Raw genomic sequence first — 20,215 nt, forward strand, 5'->3', positions numbered from 1 at the left:
GGTCAAAATTCAACAACATTGTACGTTTTATTTTTTAATTGTTAATGTTTTTGATTTTGCACTCCACAAGACAGAGCTCTTTTGATAAATACCTGGTGCGTGTCAGCCTTACAACTGCAAAATTCTTATAAACTAGTGCCTATCTCTTCTCCGGAAATCACACATTTTTTCTAAATATATATATGTAGTCCGTAAAAAACGGCACACTGGCGTTTTGGACACGTGAGAATTTACAGGAGGGGCTCTCTTATAAAGTCTGTGCTCAGGAACTCTTGGACCATAACCACACCTTCACACACAGCCTGGATTCTGAGCCTGCAGGTAAGTTACCTAATTATTCACTTTAAGAAGATACTGTGATTAATATGAAGACAGTGTTGCTTATTTGAATATTTGGCAAGGGCTCATTCAGTATTTTGTGCTTCACAATCACATGACAGCAGTTTTTTTAAATTGTATAATTTCTGCATAATGACATATAAAAAATAAAATTGATTAACAAAGACCCTTTAGATATTAATAAAAAAAATGTTCAATCAACTAATTCCCATTAGGAAGCATGTGTATTAGTGTCTTTGAGAGAACAACAAAAGAGCAAGATAATGAGCTTTTGCCAGATATTCTGTGCATACCAGTAAATGGAGAAGATAAGTAATATGACTTTTGAACATTTTAGTGGACTGAATATTATTAAATTAATTTATTTATATGTCTATCAAGAGTTAAAATATAGTTAGCTGTTTTCAGCCAAGATCTATGCATAAAAAAAAAAAAATATTACTATTTCAAATCTTTTTATTTTCCTTGTATTTTTCCCCTCAACTGCTCTCCATTTATTTAAATTTACCATTATTAATATTATATTTTACTTTTTCTTTCTTGTTTTTATTTTTAGGGTTTATGCTTTATTCTAAATAGTTTTTGATCTATTCTTCTTTGTCTTCTTACCCTCTGATAATGTATTTGTATCACACATTTCATAATTCTGAGTGTTTTAGGCATAATTGATAAAATAAGAAATAGACAGATTATTTTTAAACATTTGAAATAATCTAAAATTGACTAAGGAAAATGAATGGTTAAAAATTATCTTTAAAAAAAGTTTTACGAGAATGAAAAAAGACAATAAATTAATAAAAAAATGTACATTTTAATAAAACAGTGAAGAACAAATGCATATTAAATTTTACATCCCTTTTAGTTTTTCCTTCATTCTTTCTTTTTATTACCATAGCTGTAATTTTTTTGTTTTTTATGTTGTTTTTTTTATTTCCTTATAAATGAGCTGAATTTTATATACAAATGGTTGTATACAAATAAAATGTATTTGTATTATCTTCAGATAACAGAAGCACTGTGTAAGTTTAAGTCTTCCGTAGCAGCACACAGAATATTTAAGTCAAGGTATGTTTATTTGTATTACACATTTCCCACACAGGGTAATTCTGACTGCTTCAAATAAACATAATGAAGAAAAGAAGAAATAAGCTGATCATGTTTAAACATAAAAATCACTTAAAATGGACTAAAGAAACATAACTGATATTTTTTGAAAAATGGCCTAATAAAAACAAAGACTTGCATTGAAAATATAAAGAAAAAACAAAAGCTTGAAGTGCAATACAAATGTTTCTATTGAATACATCTATTATTATCATGACACACTGTATGTGACATATAATCACCAATATTATTTGTCTCAGGATGTCCTGTGACAAGGTGCTGTCCTTTTTGAAGAGCCTATCGAGGCGAAAGCCAGTGGAGCCTGATGGTGAAGAATCCAACTTTAAGCGTTGCTTGACCACACTAGACCTAGTGGCCCTTGGGGTGGGAAGTACACTGGGTGCTGGGGTCTATGTCCTTTCCGGTGAGGTTGCAAGAACAGTAGCTGGTCCCAGTATCATTGTGTCATTCTTCATTGCGGCAGTGGCATCTGTGTTTGCGGGCTTGTGCTATGCAGAGTTTGGTGCACGAGTGCCCAAAACTGGCTCTGCCTACCTGTACAGCTACGTCACTGTCGGAGAGGTGTGGGCTTTCATCACCGGCTGGAACTTACTGTTGTCATACATCATAGGCAAGAACAAACATCATATACCCAGCACTGACAATACATTCAAACAAATATGCTTTATTTGAGCTGGCTGCTGTTGCTCATTAATGCTGGCAATGCCCATTACCTTAACATTTAAAGAAGCAATTGAGACAAAAAATTTAATTTTCTTACACTCATGTCAGATATTGATGACTTTAATTCTTCCATGAAACATAAAAGGAGAATGAATTAGATGCATGTTTTTTTTTTTTTTGCATACGAAAAAATTAAATGCCAAACTATAAAATAACAAAGACACAAAAATCATATGAACAACTTTTATTGTGCTTGTTTGCCCTTTTACATTTTTTTTAAATAACATATATGCAAATGTAATGCTACACAACATATTTATTATATTAATCAATATTTGCTTGTGGTTCCAGCAAACCCATCCTTTCATCACAATTTTACCATCACATTAGGCACATCAGCCATAACTCCTTCAAAAACAGGCAGAAACCTTGGAGTTATGATTGATGATCAGCTGATTTTCTTAGACCACATTGCTAAAATTGCATCAAGAGGATCAAGCCCTTTCTTTCAGAACATGCTGCACAACTCCTTGTTCAAGATCTTGTTCTGTACAGGCTGGACTATTGCAATGCTCTCTTGGCAGGTCTTTTAGAAAATGATTTTGACACACATAGGCTATTACATATATTTTGGATTTTAATTTCATATTTTGAGGCCTAATCAACACAGGTTCGGAAGTTAAGTTGTAAACGTCAGGCAGGCAGGTTTGGTCGCCGAGTAAAGAGGTTTCCCGCTCGTTCCATGCAGAATACATCCATCTTTGGCAGCAGCTGACTAGTAAATTTACATAGTTTAATGACAGAAACGAGGAGAAAATATGTCACAGAAACGAATTCTCGTGAAGAAATACCGCAACCATGACAAGGGAGTCTGTCCGCCTGCCTCTGCCTGCAGTTGAACCGGCAGGCCCAGCCCCAGCACCCGCAACCCAACCTAGCGTGATTGGATTAGACGAGCCCTTCCAGCCAACATCCAGTTTCAAATTTCCCGCACGGCATTGTGGTAATGAAACGTTCTCACGTTCTGTGGCACCGGCTTGGTTTGCTGGATGGCAGTGGCTGCATTATGTGGAAGAGACTGATCATATTTTGTGTTTTGTTTGCTTGAAAGCAGTCAAAAAAAAGTCATACCTAGAGACAAATTTAAGAAAGACAACCCTTTCCTGAATGTCGTCTTTTCAAAATTTAATGAGCATGAGAGATCAGAGTTGCACAGCGAGTCAATACAAAAGTTGGCCGCTTTGGATGATGTCCCCATCGATGCTCGCTTATCCAGCGCTCATGCCAGAAAGCAGGCTACTGCCCGACACTGTTTGGAGCTTCTCTTCAGGACCATCCGATTCCTTGGCATTAAGGGAATTGCCTTCAGGGGCGACACAGCACACGAAGGAATACTGTATGAATTGATGCTGGAGCGCATCTATGATCTCCCTGAAGAAAGAAAGAGACAACTGGATGTCGGACACTATACAAAATGAAATAATTGAAAAGTTTGCTCATGCAATCCAGAGGGAAATTGTTGCCCGCTCATCGCACTGCCGATTTTATGGCCTCACAGCTGACGGTACAACTGACATTAGCACCACTGAGCAGTTCTCCTGCTGTCTAAAATATGTTGACAGCAGCTTGGAGCCTCTCAATGTTTTTTGGGGATTTTATAACGCCCGGGACAGCACTGGAGAAACTCTTTTCAGTTACATTAAGGATATTTTTTTAAGACTAAATATCCCCATTGAACGCATCGCAGGATTTTGTTTTGATGGAGCAGCTAATATGTCAGGGAGTTTTTCAGGCATGCAGGCTCGGCTTAAAGAGTTAAACCCGCACTCACTTTATGTGCATTGCAGCAACCATTCACTGGATTTGATTCTTCAAGAAGCAGCGTGTGAAATGAGTCTTGTGGCTGATACTTTAAACTTTGTTCAGGGTGTCTCATCTGTGATTAGAGAGTCATCAAAGTGAAAACAGCTCTACCAGTCGTTTTTTGGCTGTGATGAGGTTTCTGTCAACATCTTAGGCCTTTGCCCGACAAGGTGGTGTATCCGTGACATGTCCATTAACCGCATCATTGCAGCTTACCCCGCTCTCCTGACTACACTGCACGAGCTGAAGGATGACAAGAGTGTCAGGGGGGACAGCAGAGCAAAGATTGGGGGACTCTACAAACAGGCTTTAAAAGGGAGAACATATTTTGGTCTTTTATGCTGCCATGCCCTGTTTGAACCCTGTGAAGCAGTTGCCACAAGCTTACAGAGTGCCACAGCAAATGCGCAAGGTGCACTGGAAACAGTGGATTGGCGACGTAGCTTTTTCGAGGCTATTGATGTGATATCGGCGGAGCTGGACAGAAGATTTGATCAGTCCAGTATGAAGCTTGCCGCAAAGCGAGAGAGGGCTGTTATCAAAGCAGCAGAGGGAAGAAGCGTCGATCTGGAGGCCCTTCAGCTCCCGGAGGAGCTTGATACAAACCGCCTTGAACTCCAGCTCAAAATGCTTAGGCCAAGCATTGCCAAACAGCTTGCCGAGGGTTTATTTGTGTCACAGTCCAAGATGTAGCATCATGTTTGATAAAGCTCCAGCCACAAACAAGAGCCATGTTTTCAGAGATAGAAAAACTGATCGAGTTATGTCTGTGCATACCCATCTCCGTGGCCACATCCGAATGCACTTTCTCCGCCTTGCGTTTGGGTACGCAGCACCATGACCCAGAAAAGACTCACACACCTTTCGCTGATGCATACCAACACAGACATTCTGAACTCCCTGGACATTCGTCCCCTCATGAGAGACTTTATCTCCATGACCCCACAGCGCACCTCGACATTTGGACACCTGTAACCAGGGCACCCCGCATGCATGTAGCTCAGGTAAGAGCATGGTGCTGCCGCGCTTGTAACATTTATTTTTTTGGCAACAAGTGTGGGATCAGCTTTGACTAGCTAAGCAATTGTAAGTAGTACACTATACTATTTTAGTAAGGTGGTGGGGATGGAGATGGAGAGTATTATTTAGTTTGTGTGTTCTTTGCATAATGGTTGTGGAGAACTGTTAAATAATGTTTAAATAGTCTGAGATTATTTCCTTGTGGTTTGTGTAAAAAGTTTTGAGATGGAGACAGAAAGCTTTATACTGTGCGTGTGTTCTTTGCGTAATGGTTGTGGAGAACTGTTAAATAATGTTTAAATAGTCTGAGATTATTTCCTTGTGGTTTGTGTAAAAAGTTTTGAGATGGAGACAGAAAGCTTTATACTGTGCATGTGTTCTTTGCGTAATGGATGTGGAGAACTGTTCAATAAACAAATTGCTTAAATAGTCAGAGATTATTTCCTTGTGGTGTACGTAAAAAGATTTTGGTGTTAATAGAGTTGCGTGTGACATAAACGTGCAGTGACTCAAGCCAGCTGACCAAATCGATTGCATTGTTTTAGCGTTATTGTGAAGTTTGATTAATATTATATTTTGTTGTAATATTATTTGTTGTATCTAAATAAGTTGCATGTATGTATAGGCTATCTGAAATTGTAATGAAAGTAATTATTTTGTTTTCTTTCAATTATTAAACTATTATTTCTGATTCTGCTTCAGATTAATAGTGCATTGGGCATATCTGAGAACTGATGTCTGTGTGTTTCAGACCCTGGCTGGCTGTGCACTGAAGTGTATATGACAATAAAGTAGTGAATCTCAATGTATTTATTTTTAGATGTATTTTTGTCAAAAAAAAAAAAAAAATTACAGCACCCCCTGTTCAAAATTACTTCCCGCAGCCCTTGTACAAGGTGTCAATGGTCGTCTTTTGGACAACTGTCAGGTCAGCAGTCTTCCCCATGATTGTGTGTCCCACAGAACTAGACTGAGAGACCATTTAAAGGCTTTGCAGGAGTTCTGAGTTAATTAGCTGATTAGAGTGTGGCACCAGGTGTCTTCAATATTGAACCTTTTCACAATATTTTAATTTTCTGAGATACTGAATTTGGGATTTTCCTTAGTTGTCAGTTATAAACATCTAAATTAAAAGAAATAAACATTTGAAATATATCAGTCTGTGTGTAATTAATGAATATAATGTACAAGTTACACTTTTTGAATGGAATTAGTGAAATAAATAAACTTTTTGATGATATTCTAATTATATGACCAGCACCTGTATATCATTTCTCTTTCGTTGTTTTTGATCGCTTCCATTGTCCTCATTTTGTAAGTCGCTTTGGATAAAAGCATCTGCTAAATGACTAAATTTTAATATATATATATTAGTGGTGGGCATAGATTATTTTTAATCTATATTAATCTCACTGTAATCTTGGAATTAATCTAGATTAAAATGGCTCATTTGAATTCTGCTGAAGGCATTCAGAATATGTGTACTACCCAAATAAAATAATAACTAAAAGTAACATTAAGTCTTTGAGAACGGGTTTCTCAAGACAGGTGGTGCATTAGACCAGGGGCTCATCTCCTGTTTCCAAAATGCATCACAAACTGCTTGAGAAAGCTGTAAACGAATTCCACATTGCCATGGTGCAAACAACCTAACGCCTGTTTCACACATAATCCGTCTGCAGTGCGTATGCGTTACAGATTCCAGCGTTCACGCGGTTGCGGTCTGTCAGTGCGTTCCAGGAGCGTTGCGTCTGCAGCAGAGCAGCGATCGTTTACTTACCGAGTAGCGGACTGCAAACGCGTCCTATGTGAAAGCACAATGAGTATGAGTCCGTGCTGCTTCAGCACCACATACGAAACACACACGGACTGCATACGTACTGCAGATGGATTATGTGTGAAACAGGTGTGTGTCTTGTCGAGGTTTCCATTGGGAAGCTTCTTCATATATATATATATATATATATATATATATATATATATATATATATATATATATACATATATATACATATATATATATATACATATATATACATATATATATATATACATATATATATATATATATATATATATATATATATATATGTTGTTGTCATGTCACATCCATACACAGGGAAAAACATAATGTTGTCAATGATAAAAAAGGAAGATTGAGCATAGATCAGATTATTCAAAACAGGTGTTAGACTCTGGTCCATGTTTTGTGTGTGTTTTGCTCCTTGTGTGCCTTCATTGCCCTTATTTGGTTCTTCCTGTCTTTCTGTCCTCATTTGTGTGTATTCGTCTCCAGTCGTGTTTTAATTAATTTGATCATTTGGTGTCTGTGTATTTACTGTGAGTTCTGTCTCTGTTCTGTTCTCCTGATGTCTCCAGTCCTGTGATCCCCAGTGTGCTCTAAATAAAACCTTTTTTTGATTTCTCTACTCCTCACCTTCTCGCTCCTTCAATCCAGTGTTTGTCGTGTGTTTAGTGACAAAACAGCTGACTTAAAAACACTAAGCATCTATCATTCTCCAGGATTTTCATTTTTGAGTAGTCAGTTGTTTTTCTTTTGTTCCACTGTTTGTTCTCTGCCCCGCTGTGAAGCATGCTAGCCGCGCCATCGTCGTGCCTGCTAGCCATAGCTCACATTTCAGCCTGCTGGGAGTACCAAAGAAAAGCCTACCAGCTGCCCAGAAGTTTAAATTGCCGGTCGTGCCATTGTCAAATTCACCGGCTGCAGCTCACTCCAGCCCACTGGTCACTCTGAAGACAAACCCTCCGGCTGTGCCGATGCCAAGCCCGCCAGTCATTCCCATGTCAAAGTTACCGGTTGCTCAGAAGACAGGCCAGCTGCTCACGCAGATATCAAGCCCGCCAGCTGCTCTAGAGTCAAGCCTGCCATCCCCAGAGCTTGCTCCAGTGTCGGCTACAATATCAACTCCAGCCCCAGAGCTTGCTCAAGGGAGGACTCCTGATCCCCCATCACTCCAGATCCTCAAGTTAGCCCAGGGAGGGCTCCAAATCCCCAGTTAAGCCCATGGAGGGCTCCAGTCCCCTGTCATGGCCCACATAGGGCCTATGACCCTGTAAACGTCCCCATGTTTTTTATATGGGATAGTAGAGCTCAAGCCGTTGAGGTGGGTTCTGGGGCCACGGCCTTGGTGGCTGTTCTACCATGGCCTCCTGTGTTCCTTACTCTGCCATGGTACACGAAGCTTCCAGATCCACCATGGCTCCCAGAGCTGCCAGATCCTCCATGGTTCCCGGAATGTGCACCGTTTTGGAGTCCTTCCGTCTGGTAACCCTGCTCCTAGAGGCCTCCAGAGTGCCCCCCCCTCCACCCCACTGGATGTTTTATGGCGCGGGACATACCTTATGGGAGTGGCGAGTAATGTAAGACTCTGGTCCTGGATGGGAGACCTCCTGTGAAAACTAGGTTGCTGCTGGAAGAGGTGCTAGTGAGGCCAGCAGGGGGTGCTCACCCTGTGGTCTGTGTGGGTCCTAGTGCCCCAGTGTAGTGATGAGGATACTATACTGTCAACAAGCACCGTCCTTCGGAAGAGACATTAAACCGAGGTCCTGACTCTCTGTGGTCATTAAAAATCACCAGTGTACACTGGTGGTGGATGAGGAGATACCCCCCGACAATGTAAAGCGCTTTGAATGCTTAGAAAAGCGCTACATAAATGTAAGGTATTTGATTTCAAAAATCAAAAAGATGCAAACAGTTTTAGTTTTTAAAAGCTAGAGGGCAAAGAGTTGCATAGAACAGCTCTAAGTATTAAAAAGCTTAACTCTCAATGCTTTTAGGAATTGCAGCCGAGCTCAAATAAGATTTTCTATGAACTTCTCAGTAGCATTACACAATCATTGAATCAGTGACATTAATCTTACAAGAGTTATATTCACTAAAGTATTATGCCTATAATTAAATGACCAAAAAAACCTGCCATATATTTCAGAACCACTATCAGTTTGTATAATTGCTTGATTTGAATGACTTTATGACAGGGACATCCAGTGTGGCAAGAGCATGGAGTGGCACTTTTGATGACCTGATTGGAAATAAGATTGCCAATTATTTGAGTGAAAATACACCAATGAATTTACCTGGCCTTGCTCCATATCCAGACTTCTTTGCTGCTGGCCTTATCCTGGTTTTGGCAGGTAAGTAAGACTTCCAGTAAATTTGTTGTAGTGTCAATAAATGATTTATGTAAAGATAGTCATTTGAATCAACATGGATTAAATTGATGTTGCTTGTTGTAATTTCTCAGGGATTCTTGCCTTTGGGGTGAAGGAGTCTGCCATTGTCAACAAGATCTTCACAGCTATAAATATGGTAGTTCTGGTTTTTGTCATCATTGCTGGATTCATCAAGGGTGACATTAGAAACTGGCAGATAACAGAGAAGGATATTTGGAACTACACAATAACTGCGTATGTTGCATTATGAAATTTACAGAGCATTTGTAGCAATCGTAAATCTTTTGACTGCAAGTTTAAATCAACAACAAAAAATTAAATGGAGAAATTGAAAGATTGTTTTAATGCACATTTAAATTATTTTTAGAATACATACCTAGTTTTAAGCATTGCTTTTTCTTTTTTTTTTTTTTTTAGAAATCTCTCAGTCTCAAATAAAACGATATCCAGTTTTGGAACAGGAGGATTCTTTCCATTTGGATTTGAGGGAACTTTTGCTGGAGCCGCAACCTGTTTTTATGCCTTTGTGGGATTTGACTGCATTGCGACCACAGGTACTTCAACAATAGGAATGCTTAATTAAATGAAAATAAAATGACAATTTGTCTTCCAAAACTGTGAGCTGTTATTTTTTCCAGTTCATAATGACCATGTCCATCAAACTTCAAAACAGAGAAAAAAAAACTGAACACATTGTACACACAAGCATGGACGACAGATTCACGTTGAGTCTGTGCTCACTGGGACAGAATGCTCTCACTGTGAGAGAATGAGCCACACCCTTCTCCTTTCATGGATCATCTTCTTCCACGAAGGCAGTCCTCCCCGACTTGCTCTCTTGTTTCATCCCTCCCAAAAACGGGGTACAAACACCGGGATCGAGTGAACTCCATGCATGCTCATGCATGCTTCACTCTCCCTGCAATGCCTCAATGTGCCTGAGTGCTTAACACACGAGGGTCAGCACCCCTTGTCGGCAGCAATTGGATTGATTTCTTTCGGCAGACGAAAATCCCGACACCATTCCTCTGACGCAAACAACATGGTCCAGCATGGGCAGCGTGCTGATCTGAGTTCTTAACCAAGGCTGTGGAGGATCTCGGCCTAACTTGTTCAGCTCCAGAAGAGCCTGTCCAAGGCCTTTTAGATGATTGGTACCTGAAGGGATACCATTAATGATCCTCCCACCAGCTGCCGGCCCTGTTCTTTCCAGAAGTTTGTGAAGACCTCACCAGGATGTGGAGCGACCCCCTACTCTGTGCATGTTAATCCTTCATCCTCTGCCGCTCTCACCACTGTTGATGGTGCTGAAGAACAAGGTTATGCCAAGCTTTACCCTTTTGAAGAGGCAGTCATTGTTCATCTGTGCCTTCCATTGACCCCGGAGATTGAAGGCCAATGCAGCACATCTATCTAAGGACCAACTCAGACCTAACAAACTTTATTCAGCAGCTGCCCAGGCTGGCATAGTGCTTCACTTTTGGCTTGGTACTGGCACTTTTGGCTAAATCTGATGGAGATCCGTGACACTGACAAAGTCGTCTTCCTAGACACTCCAGTCTCCCAAGGGACTGTGCGGCTCTGCTGTGGATGGTTTTGCTGAGCAGTTTACAGCGACAAAGAAATCATTGCAGGCAATATCTCACATCAGGCCAGGCGTGGACGCATGGTGGAGCGTTTCAGAACCTAAATCTTAGCCTGGGCTTCAGCAGTGAAAGAAAACCCTTCTCGTTTCCCAGGCCCGCCTCAAGGTCACTGCCCTAGAGTGACATTGGACCCTAAGCCTCAGAAGCTGTATGAGGGCAGACCAGCGTTTAGCTCCTGGTCAAACCTGGAGAAATGCTTACACATTAACCGCCTCAAGATAATGGCAGTTTTTCTAGCACTAAAAACCTTCCTGCCGGCTTTGGAGGGGCACGATGTCTCAGGTCATGCTCCCTTTACAGGATGACCCAGCGTCTATTTAGGGCATTTTGCAATCTCATTGTACTGAGAGCAGTTCATATGCCAGGCAGATTGATCCAAAGAGCAGTCATGCTGTCCAGGGGCAATGTAGCTCTAGGAGAATGTAGACTGCATCCCCAAACAGTTTAAACGATCTGGTCTGTCTTCAGGAGAGCAGAGGTGGACCTGGCCCATTATTGGGTCAGCGTTCACCTGTAGAGCTTCCCCCTGGTAGCCCTGCTTCTTCAGTTCATTAGACAGGTCTGGGAGGGTTAGATATTTGGTCCTCCTGGTGGCCTCACTCTGGAGTAATCAGACATGGTTTCCTGAGTCTCCTGGCCGATACCATTGAAGACAGATCTCCTCTCTCTCAAGCGGATGATTTGGCATCCCTGGCCAAAACTGTGGATCCATCATGTTTGGCCCCTCTTTACAACTCCCTGTGAGTGTGACTTGTACCATTTTGAAGACTGCAGCAACATTTACAAGATCCATTTATGACCTTAAATGATCTGTCTTTTCTGACTGGTGTGCAGCTAGGAACTAGGATCCATTCTCTTGTGATGTGTTCTACATGCTAAGCATTCTACAAGAGCTGCTGGACAAGGGTCACACCCCTTCAACGCTGAAAGTAAATGTGACAAATCATGCTCTCGTAATTAAAGTGACAACACTCTTTTGTTGAAAAAAAAATATGAATTTACACAAAAAGTGCTAAAAATGAACAGAATAAGCACATTCTACATGATCAGAGCTGTTTTTGTTGTTAACCATTTATATGTGAATCCTCGTGTTAACACCTTCAACAGGTTTTATAATTCGGATGTCCCTGCCCAGCAGGGCACAGATTTTGTCCACTTAAATTTACCTAATCCCTTATGTAAGTAAAGAAGGTTTTGCTATGTATTCCTCAGCCTAAGTGGCTTGGGCCTTGTTATTAGCTCATACTTACAGGAGCCCTCAGTATAGGTGCTCTGGGGTTGGGCTCAGAGAGTGACTTCGTTCGCAAATAGATGCATTCCCGATAAGCACGTAATGCAACAGGAGACCCCGTTCAAAAGGGAAAGCTCAGGTTACTAACATAAACTCAGTTCCCTGCTATAAAGGAATGAGTGTTGTGTAAGCTGTCGTAGTATATGGAAGTACGCGAGTCAATGAGTGTTGCTATCAGTCAAAAGGTTCTGGTGAAATGGCTCTCAGAGCCGACTCATATAGCAGTCGGCTCCACCCCTTTTGGCGGGTTGAAGCACCATTGGTACATGCAGCTACACAAATGCGAACAAATCAGACTTCAGTACCAGAGTAAACTGTGAAATGCAACTCATTCCCTTATCTTAGTTATGTAACTAACCAGAGCATTTTCTAGTGTGTACTTTTTTTTTTTTTTTTTACAATGGTTACCTATTGTTGCCACCTATTAGTTGTTAATTTACTCATTTAGTCCTGTCTATTTATACCCTCCTTTAGTTCAGTTCCTGGCCACTTATGCATGCATGTTCTCCTGAGAATCTCCGTATTTTTTACATTTGTACATTAAGGACTATTTATATTGAATTCCTGAATCATTCATGTTGGATTGTCAATGCCATGACACGTATGGCTTCAGATGTCTTGGAATATAGTACTTTTTAATGTACTTTTATAGTGTGTGTGTGTGTGCGTGCGTTTTGTCTTTTGGGTGATCACTTTGATCTGACACTGTATTGAAGTAGCATGAAAACTCTTGAGCAAAAATGGTCCTTAATAGACACATAAAGTGAAAAGGTATAATTTACTAGTCTTAATTGTTTTTGTACTTGATTTGTCTCCTGTATCTAGGTGAGGAGGTCAAAAACCCTCAGAAGTCTATCCCTATAGGAATTGTGGCTTCTCTTCTCATCTGTTTCTTGGCTTATTTCGGAGTTTCGGCTGCTCTCACCCTCATGATGCCCTATTACCAACTAAATGTTCAGAGTCCCTTACCTGTAGCCTTCACCTATGTGGGCTGGGATCCTGCAAAGTATGCTGTGGCTGTTGGATCTTTGTGTGCTCTTTCAACAAGGTGAAGCAACACATGTTGGCCAAAAAGCACTTACTACACTAGATGTTTAGTGTTAGGACTATAAAAAGCAGCATTACATGATCAGCAAGAGGACAGTACAGTGTATTCCTGTAAACTAAAAAGGAAAACTGTGCATTTGTTCTGTAAAGTTGGATGTAACAAAGCCAATGATCGGAAAGGAAGGAAGAGGACGTGGTCGGATAGACTGCTGCTGGTGACTTTTATTTCACTAAATAAAAACAAACGTTGTTTGTATTTGACCCACTTACTCACCGCTGGTCTTCCAACTCTCTCTCCCACTGCAGGCCTTGCTGAACCACTCCCCCTCGCCACATTGACATCATAAAGTCAAATGTTGTATGCATAATGCAGTCTCTAAACTGTCAAACACAGTTGTCGAGGATTGTGTTGATGCAGGATATATCAGAACAGATATATCCAGTTTATTATTTAACACATATTATGGTCAGTCCTTGCTATTGTTAGTTTGGGTCTTTAGTCTACAAAACCACCAGTACATCCAGGTTCATTATGTTCTCAATGAGAGATAAGCTTTTAAGAACTTACAGTATTTCTTTAAAGGTGCACAGTATAGATAAGTGAAGCAAACTTGCTGTTGAACTTGATAGTTAATGATCACAATGCAGAAAAGAAGAACTATGAGAAATTAACTTGCCTTTTCAGTTTGGATGGGGATGACTCTTGCAGCTGATAAGAGTTATTTGCTTGAAATGCACAAAATAGTAAAATAAATTACAACGTTAAATTACTGTAACATTAGTGCAGTTTGTTTACTATTCAACAGTTTGCTGGGATCCATGTTTCCTATGCCTCGTGTGCTGTTTGCTATGGCCAGAGATGGGCTGCTCTTCAAACCACTGAGTAACATGAGTTCCAGACAGAGTCCTGTCATCGCCACACTCTCTTCTGGAATAATAGCAGGTAATTTTCTTTGAAAAACACATCACAGTAATACACCATCATAACGGTAACTAATCTACATGACATGCCTTCTGCAACCAAACTACTACACCAGAGGTAAATAGAGATATTTAAGGCCGTCCCAAAGGCCACTTACTCTTAGGGTGTACTCACACTGCCAGTTTGAACCGTGCCCGAGTGCGTTTGACCACCAAAGCGCGGTTCGTTTGACTAGTGTGAGTGCTCCGAATCATGCCCAGGCGCGGCTCAATTGGCCGGCCCTGGCCCGCTTGGAAGAGGTGGGCCAGGGCACGGTTCAGTTGGACTCGGGCGCGGTTCGCATGCAGTGTGAGCGCTAACCGTGCCGGAGCACGGAAAAGGACGCTTTGCATCACGGTTTTGCGACGCTCCAAAACCAACATGGCAGGGAAAGGGTCGCTTTGGTCTACGGCAGAGGTGCAAAACGCATAAAAAAAACTAAAAACTGCAAAGTCCTTGCTGCACTTCAGCTGGTATCTTGCAAACATCCTCATACGAGCAGCATGATTACGTGAAAATGTTCGCGCCACTAAGGCGACACATCTGTTTAACAACAGGCTGTGGACCAAACAACACAAAATTATCCACAAAGAAAACAGAGCGATGCACTCCATTGTGTTCATAGAGCGCCGCTCTTCCTGTTTATCCCGAAACCGTCGCACCATAATGACGTAAGCGTGCTCTGGCACGAATGCTGAAACCCTATATGTGAGTGCAGGCCAGAGGGGGAGTGGGGAGGGGGGACAATCGTACTCGGGCCCGGTTCATGGCAACCGTGCCTAATGTGAGTACACCCTTAGCCCTGAAATTTAATATACAATATAGGAGATGTAAATTTGGTTGTCTTCATTTAATTTTTTGCCTCTGAAATTCTATAAGTGAACTATTTGTGTTTTTAGCAATAATGGCCTTGGTGTTTGATTTGAAGGCTCTAGTAGACATGATGTCTATTGGAACTCTCTTCGCCTATACCCTCGTAGCCATCTGCATCTTAATTCTTCGGTAAGTTTCAAACACAATACAAAATTATATAAATGTATAAATAATCCATGAATAGTATAATAGATTTTTATTGTTTTTTCCTGAAGTACCCACACCAATTTTACAAACTGCAAAGAATACACATTCACACTGAAATATGTAATGCAACCTGGATTTACACATAATATGCCCAAAATAAGTTACAAAATCACATATTACAAATAACAAGTATCTTTTGATGGTCCTCAAGGGACGTTTGTGCCAATTTTTAGATCAACTCTTAGACCAGATAAGCAGTTCACCATGAGCAAGGAGGATGAGGAGCACAATCGCCCCTAGAGTTTAGTCACGCCTATCACAGACCCCAAAAGCCTTTGTCTACACCCACCACAGACCCTCGGCCAGAAGCCCAGTCTGACCTCGAGCCAGTGTCTGGTGCTCAATTTGTTCTGGAGCCAGCACCCACCATCTAGCAAGCAGATATTATTATCCTGTCCATCCTGGATTCCTGGATTCCTTAAAGCCCTTCCTCCTCTGCTGGTCCCATTTGGCTTATCCTTAAACTTTGCTGGTCTTTTTCCAGCTCTATGGACTCTACTCTGCTGGTTCCACAGCATGATAAACTCTCTGGTTCTGTCAAGGTCCCTGGCCCTTCCTCCTCTGCTATTTCTGCCCTGCATCATGGCCTTGTTGGTAATCCTGCTCTAACGCTGCCCTGGTCATCACCGGCTCCTCAGTGCACCAATTCCATCAGCACGACCACAGCCTCCTGATCCGCTGTGTTCTTTGTCATCTGAAGACTCACCGCCTTGGCCTCCATGGCTCTACAATCTCTTGTCTCAACTGTGGTCCTCCTGCCTTCTGGCTCCACCTGAGTCCCTTGTCTTTCTGGCTTTGCCATGGTCCATTAATCCCCTGGTTCCACCATGGACTTCCAGTCCTTTGGCTGTGCCTTGGCCCTCCACTCCTTTGGTGTCACAGTGGTCCTCCATTTTTTTTTATCTCTGCCACTGATATGTGCCCCAATGGCTCCACTTTGGTCTTCCGATCCCCAAGCTCCACCTTAGTCCTCTGAACCGGTGATGTTTCCCTAGTCCTCAGTTCCTCTGATTTCGTTTCGGTCTACACCTCCATCAGGATTATCAGGATTATCTTCATCTGTGTAATAAAGTACTGTGTTTAGATCAGGGGTGTCCAAACTTGCCTCTGGGGGCCAATGTTCTGCAGAGTTTAGCCCCAACCATCTCCAACTTGCTTGGCAGGACGTTTCTTGTGATTCTGAGAAGCTTTTTTAGCTGGTTCACGTTGTTTATAGTTGGATCTAAACTCTGCAGGACAATGGCCCTCCAGGAACAGGTTTGGACACCCCTGGTTTAGAACCACGCATCAGTTTCAGTTATTATTTTAAAAACATTTAGGTTGCACTTTATTTTACAGTACGTGTACTAACATGTACTTATAGTGTACTTACAGTGTATTTATCTAAGAAAGTTCTGGTAACACAAGGTAACTACAATGGGGTAGGGTTAGGTTTAGGGGTAGGTTCAGGGTTAGTACCTAGTTATTACATAGTTATTGTAATTACTATAATAAGTACATAGTATGTACATGAGGAACAGGACTGTAAAATAAAGTGCTACCAACATTTATGCCTGTGTAAGTACTGACAGTTTGCAATCCTCAAACCATTGCTCAATATCCAGAGCCAAAACAAATGTTCAGACAACAGAGTTAGATGTAAATTACTGACTATAGTAACAGTTGTGCAGTGTGCAATAGAATGAACAATTTTTATCCACACAGGTACCAGTCAGAGCCAGCTGAGATCAGTGAGAAAGCAGAACTTCAGAAGAAATGGAATCCTTTTAGCTCCCCTAAAAGTGCTTCTGCTAGAAGTTCTAAAGTTGTGTCTGTGCTGACCATACTTACAAGTAAGTTTTGGTTTTTATTATGCTTGCATCTGATGAGTGAGTCTAATCTAAAGTATGCTGTATCTAAAATTTTTATCTTTCTTGCACATTCAAAGAGAATGATGGAAAATGTAGTTAAGTCGCACAAGCCTGTCTTCTCATAAACAATAAATAAACTAAACTAAACCAACAATGACAAACTTAATTGAACTTTTATGATTAATACAATTAGCTGCTGACATAATTCTTTAGAAAATGCCTTAAAATGAATGGAAATTCCAAGCTTAAAGAAAAATTATAACTCAGTTTGCAAATATAATAATTTGACAATAATGCACCATCAATATTTGTGGTTTTAATGAGTATTTTAAAAATATTCTTTAATATTTTAGAAATTCCATGCCATAAATTTTAGCTATAAAACCATATAAAAAACATAAACATAATGACTCCTGCACACTGCTACAACTTGCTAATTGTAACAAATGTTTGGGTCGTCATGTGACCTTCATCAGGCATTGTTTACAAACAGAAAATAAAACTGACATACCAGGACAAGAAACTGAAACCTAAACTAATGAACATCCAAGTGCATTTAACCTAATTTTATGCTAAAATTATTTCATGCTAACATTCCTTCTCCACTTCATTTGAACCTTTAATGTGATTTCTAGTTGTGTTCGCGGTTATCCTGAGTGTGATCATCACAAAAGTTGTACAGGCTGGACTGATAGCAGCGTGGTGGGTGATTCTGATTATCACTGTGGTTTCGGTGGCGTTTCTCATGACTATCGTTATTATTTGGCGACAACCACAGAATGGTAGCAAGGCTGCATTTATGGTAAGCTGTCACTCACTGGATTAAAAAGCATCAACATTTTTTTTTTTTACATTTGAGCAACAAGTAATGCATAAAATGTGCCGAGATTTGTTGTTCTAACAGTGGATCTCAAGTGCTTTTGCTTTGGACCTTAGGTCATGAAATGTACTACCATGCATAGGTCAAAATAATTTCCAATTTTATTTTAACTTGGCATACATAAGAAATGTGCTTTACATCAATAATAATCAAAACAATAAAACTCTATGCTATTTTGTCTCACATTTATTCATCACCTATATGGCTAATTTTGATTTAGTTGCAAGTAACATGCTGTTAAGTGTCCGAAAACATTACCTTCAGTTCACACTTAAGTATTTTCTATTTAAGTATATTACTCTTTTTAAAAGTATGCTTGAGTGTACTTTTTTCACTAGGGACATAAGATATGTTTGGGTGGGTTGTGATCCGACAGTTGATAAATACAGTTGTTAAGAACATGGAAATTTTGTGTTTATAACTAGTTCAAGATTGCTACAAACATTTTCACATTTTTCTGTAGGTCCCATTTCTGCCATTACTCCCTGTCTTCAGTACATTCATCAATATCTACTTAATGGTCCAGCTGGGGGGTGAAACGTGGACTCGCTATGCAGTGTGGATGGCAGTGGGTAAGACTACATGAATATTTTCAGTATACTGAGCCATATATGCAGGAAAATAATTCAAATTAAACACTTTCAGGAAATTATTATGTGAGTAAGTGGTTTGGAGAATACATTTTATTCATAATTCACAAATGAGTCAGCAAAGGCAATGTTAAATATACCATTGACTTCAGATTGCCAAATTCATTTATTCATTATGCTTGTTTGATGAATGCAACTGTTGCATTTATGAACACTAGTCTAAACACCTTCATTAGGGCAGGATTCACAATCAGGATGTGCTCTGCGATGAATAAAAATCATTGACAGGAGTGCTTTACCAGTATTATCAAAACATTTGACAAAAAGTACATGCACATTTCAACATAATCCAATCATTGTACATAATAAGCTTAATTGTATTTCCTAATTGAATATAGGCTTGCTCATCTACTTCTGCTACGGAGTGCACTTCAGTGTACAGAAGAAACGGAACCAGTCCTCCAAACATCCTATCAATGTTGAGACAATTGATGTTAAAACGAAAAACATCGGATCTACTACACCAACGCTACAAACCAAGTTTTAAAACCAACAGTAATGTCTTGTGCTTTGCTCCTGAGTCAGAGAAACTACAATATTAGTTTTGTTGTGTACTGAAAATTGAATTATAAGGATAAGGATATATTATGAAGTATAAGGATTAATTGGTATCATATAAAACAAAATGATGATTGAGAGGTACGCTCTTTATGGGATTAGAGTATGAAACTTAAGGGTATATATTAGAAAGAGTTCTTCTGAAGGGACTGGCCCAGTGTCAGTAGGCATCAAGGGGTCATGAACAGTGTCCCGCATGTTACTTCAAAACTGTAATACATTACATCCAGTAGAGGGCACATTGATGTAGCATAATGACTGTGGGCTATCCTAAAAATATATAGCTTATAATTGGCAATGCAAGAAAGGATGACAGCCAGAATCACAAACGATCCAAGTATGGTAGAGGTAAAGTGATTATCTGGCAATATCTGTGAATTGCTTGGGTCTATTCATTTTAGACAGGACTATATGTAAACTCTAATGCCATATGCAATTGTAAAATGACAAGATGCGCATACGTCCGTCTCGGGAATGTACAGTCTTCTGCCATCTTCACCCATTAGCCGCTGCGAGGCTAACAGCGAGCCGGACGGAGCTAATAGCCTCGGACCTCGAGCACAGACGCAGAGATCATTCTGTGTCATGACAGTATCCTCGCGGCACTCAAAACAAAAAAATATATATCTGTAAAAAAATATATACTATGCATTTTTTGTGTGTGTGTGTGTGTGTGTTCTTTCAGTTTAGCTTGAAGAGGCTGTGTAAGTGTAAACACAATGAAATCCTGAAAAACACTGTTAGAAAAATATCTTCATATGGCTCTACTGTGGGTGGTCTTCTGTAGCATTTTTCCAGACCTCTGTAATGATTTATTTATCTCACCTGAGTGTACTCACCATTGAAAACATGTTGAACAATGTTTAAAATAAAATTATTTTTCAATGTGCCATTCATTGTTGAGTAATATAAATATATACTGTACATATGTAATGCGATATGTAGCAAAAAGGAGAGGAGTATTCCAGAAAGCTGGACTTTTCTGTCACATAAACCCAGATCAAACCTTGTTTTTTTGCATTTATCGGTTCCAAAATTGTGGTCTAGA

General features: G+C 40.2%; 1 protein-coding gene across 1 annotated transcript; it reads left to right on the plus strand.

The window, feature by feature from the left end:
• Window positions 1-295: 295 nt before the first annotated feature.
• Window positions 296-20,168, plus strand: LOC113086073 (cationic amino acid transporter 2-like). Its single transcript, XM_026255320.1, has 13 exons — window positions 296-321; window positions 1,343-1,404; window positions 1,704-2,074; window positions 9,010-9,165; window positions 9,276-9,438; window positions 9,622-9,758; window positions 12,967-13,189; window positions 13,995-14,131; window positions 15,049-15,151; window positions 16,934-17,061; window positions 17,715-17,881; window positions 18,423-18,531; window positions 18,948-20,168. Exons 3-13 carry the CDS (start codon window positions 1,705-1,707, stop codon window positions 19,094-19,096), a joined length of 1,842 nt encoding a protein of 613 aa, XP_026111105.1. The 5' UTR covers window positions 296-321; window positions 1,343-1,404; window position 1,704; the 3' UTR covers window positions 19,097-20,168.
• The last annotated feature ends 47 nt before the right edge of the window (window positions 20,169-20,215 follow it).

Source organism: Carassius auratus, chromosome 5 (genome assembly GCF_003368295.1).
Source record: "Carassius auratus strain Wakin chromosome 5, ASM336829v1, whole genome shotgun sequence".
Classification (NCBI taxonomy): domain Eukaryota; kingdom Metazoa; phylum Chordata; class Actinopteri; order Cypriniformes; family Cyprinidae; genus Carassius; species Carassius auratus.

What these genes read in the sequence shown, in the direction of transcription:
- LOC113086073 (XM_026255320.1), top strand. Translation starts at nt 1,705, where the DNA reads ATGTCCTGTGACAAGGTGCTGTCCTTTTTGAAGAGCCTATCGAGGCGA. An exon ending in CCTTATCCTGGTTTTGGCAG is followed by an intron (nt 9,166 to 9,275) that starts GTAAGTAAGACT and finishes GTAATTTCTCAG; the next exon opens with GGATTCTTGCCTTTGGGGTG. An exon ending in TTGTGTGCTCTTTCAACAAG is followed by an intron (nt 13,190 to 13,994) that starts GTGAAGCAACAC and finishes ACTATTCAACAG; the next exon opens with TTTGCTGGGATCCATGTTTC.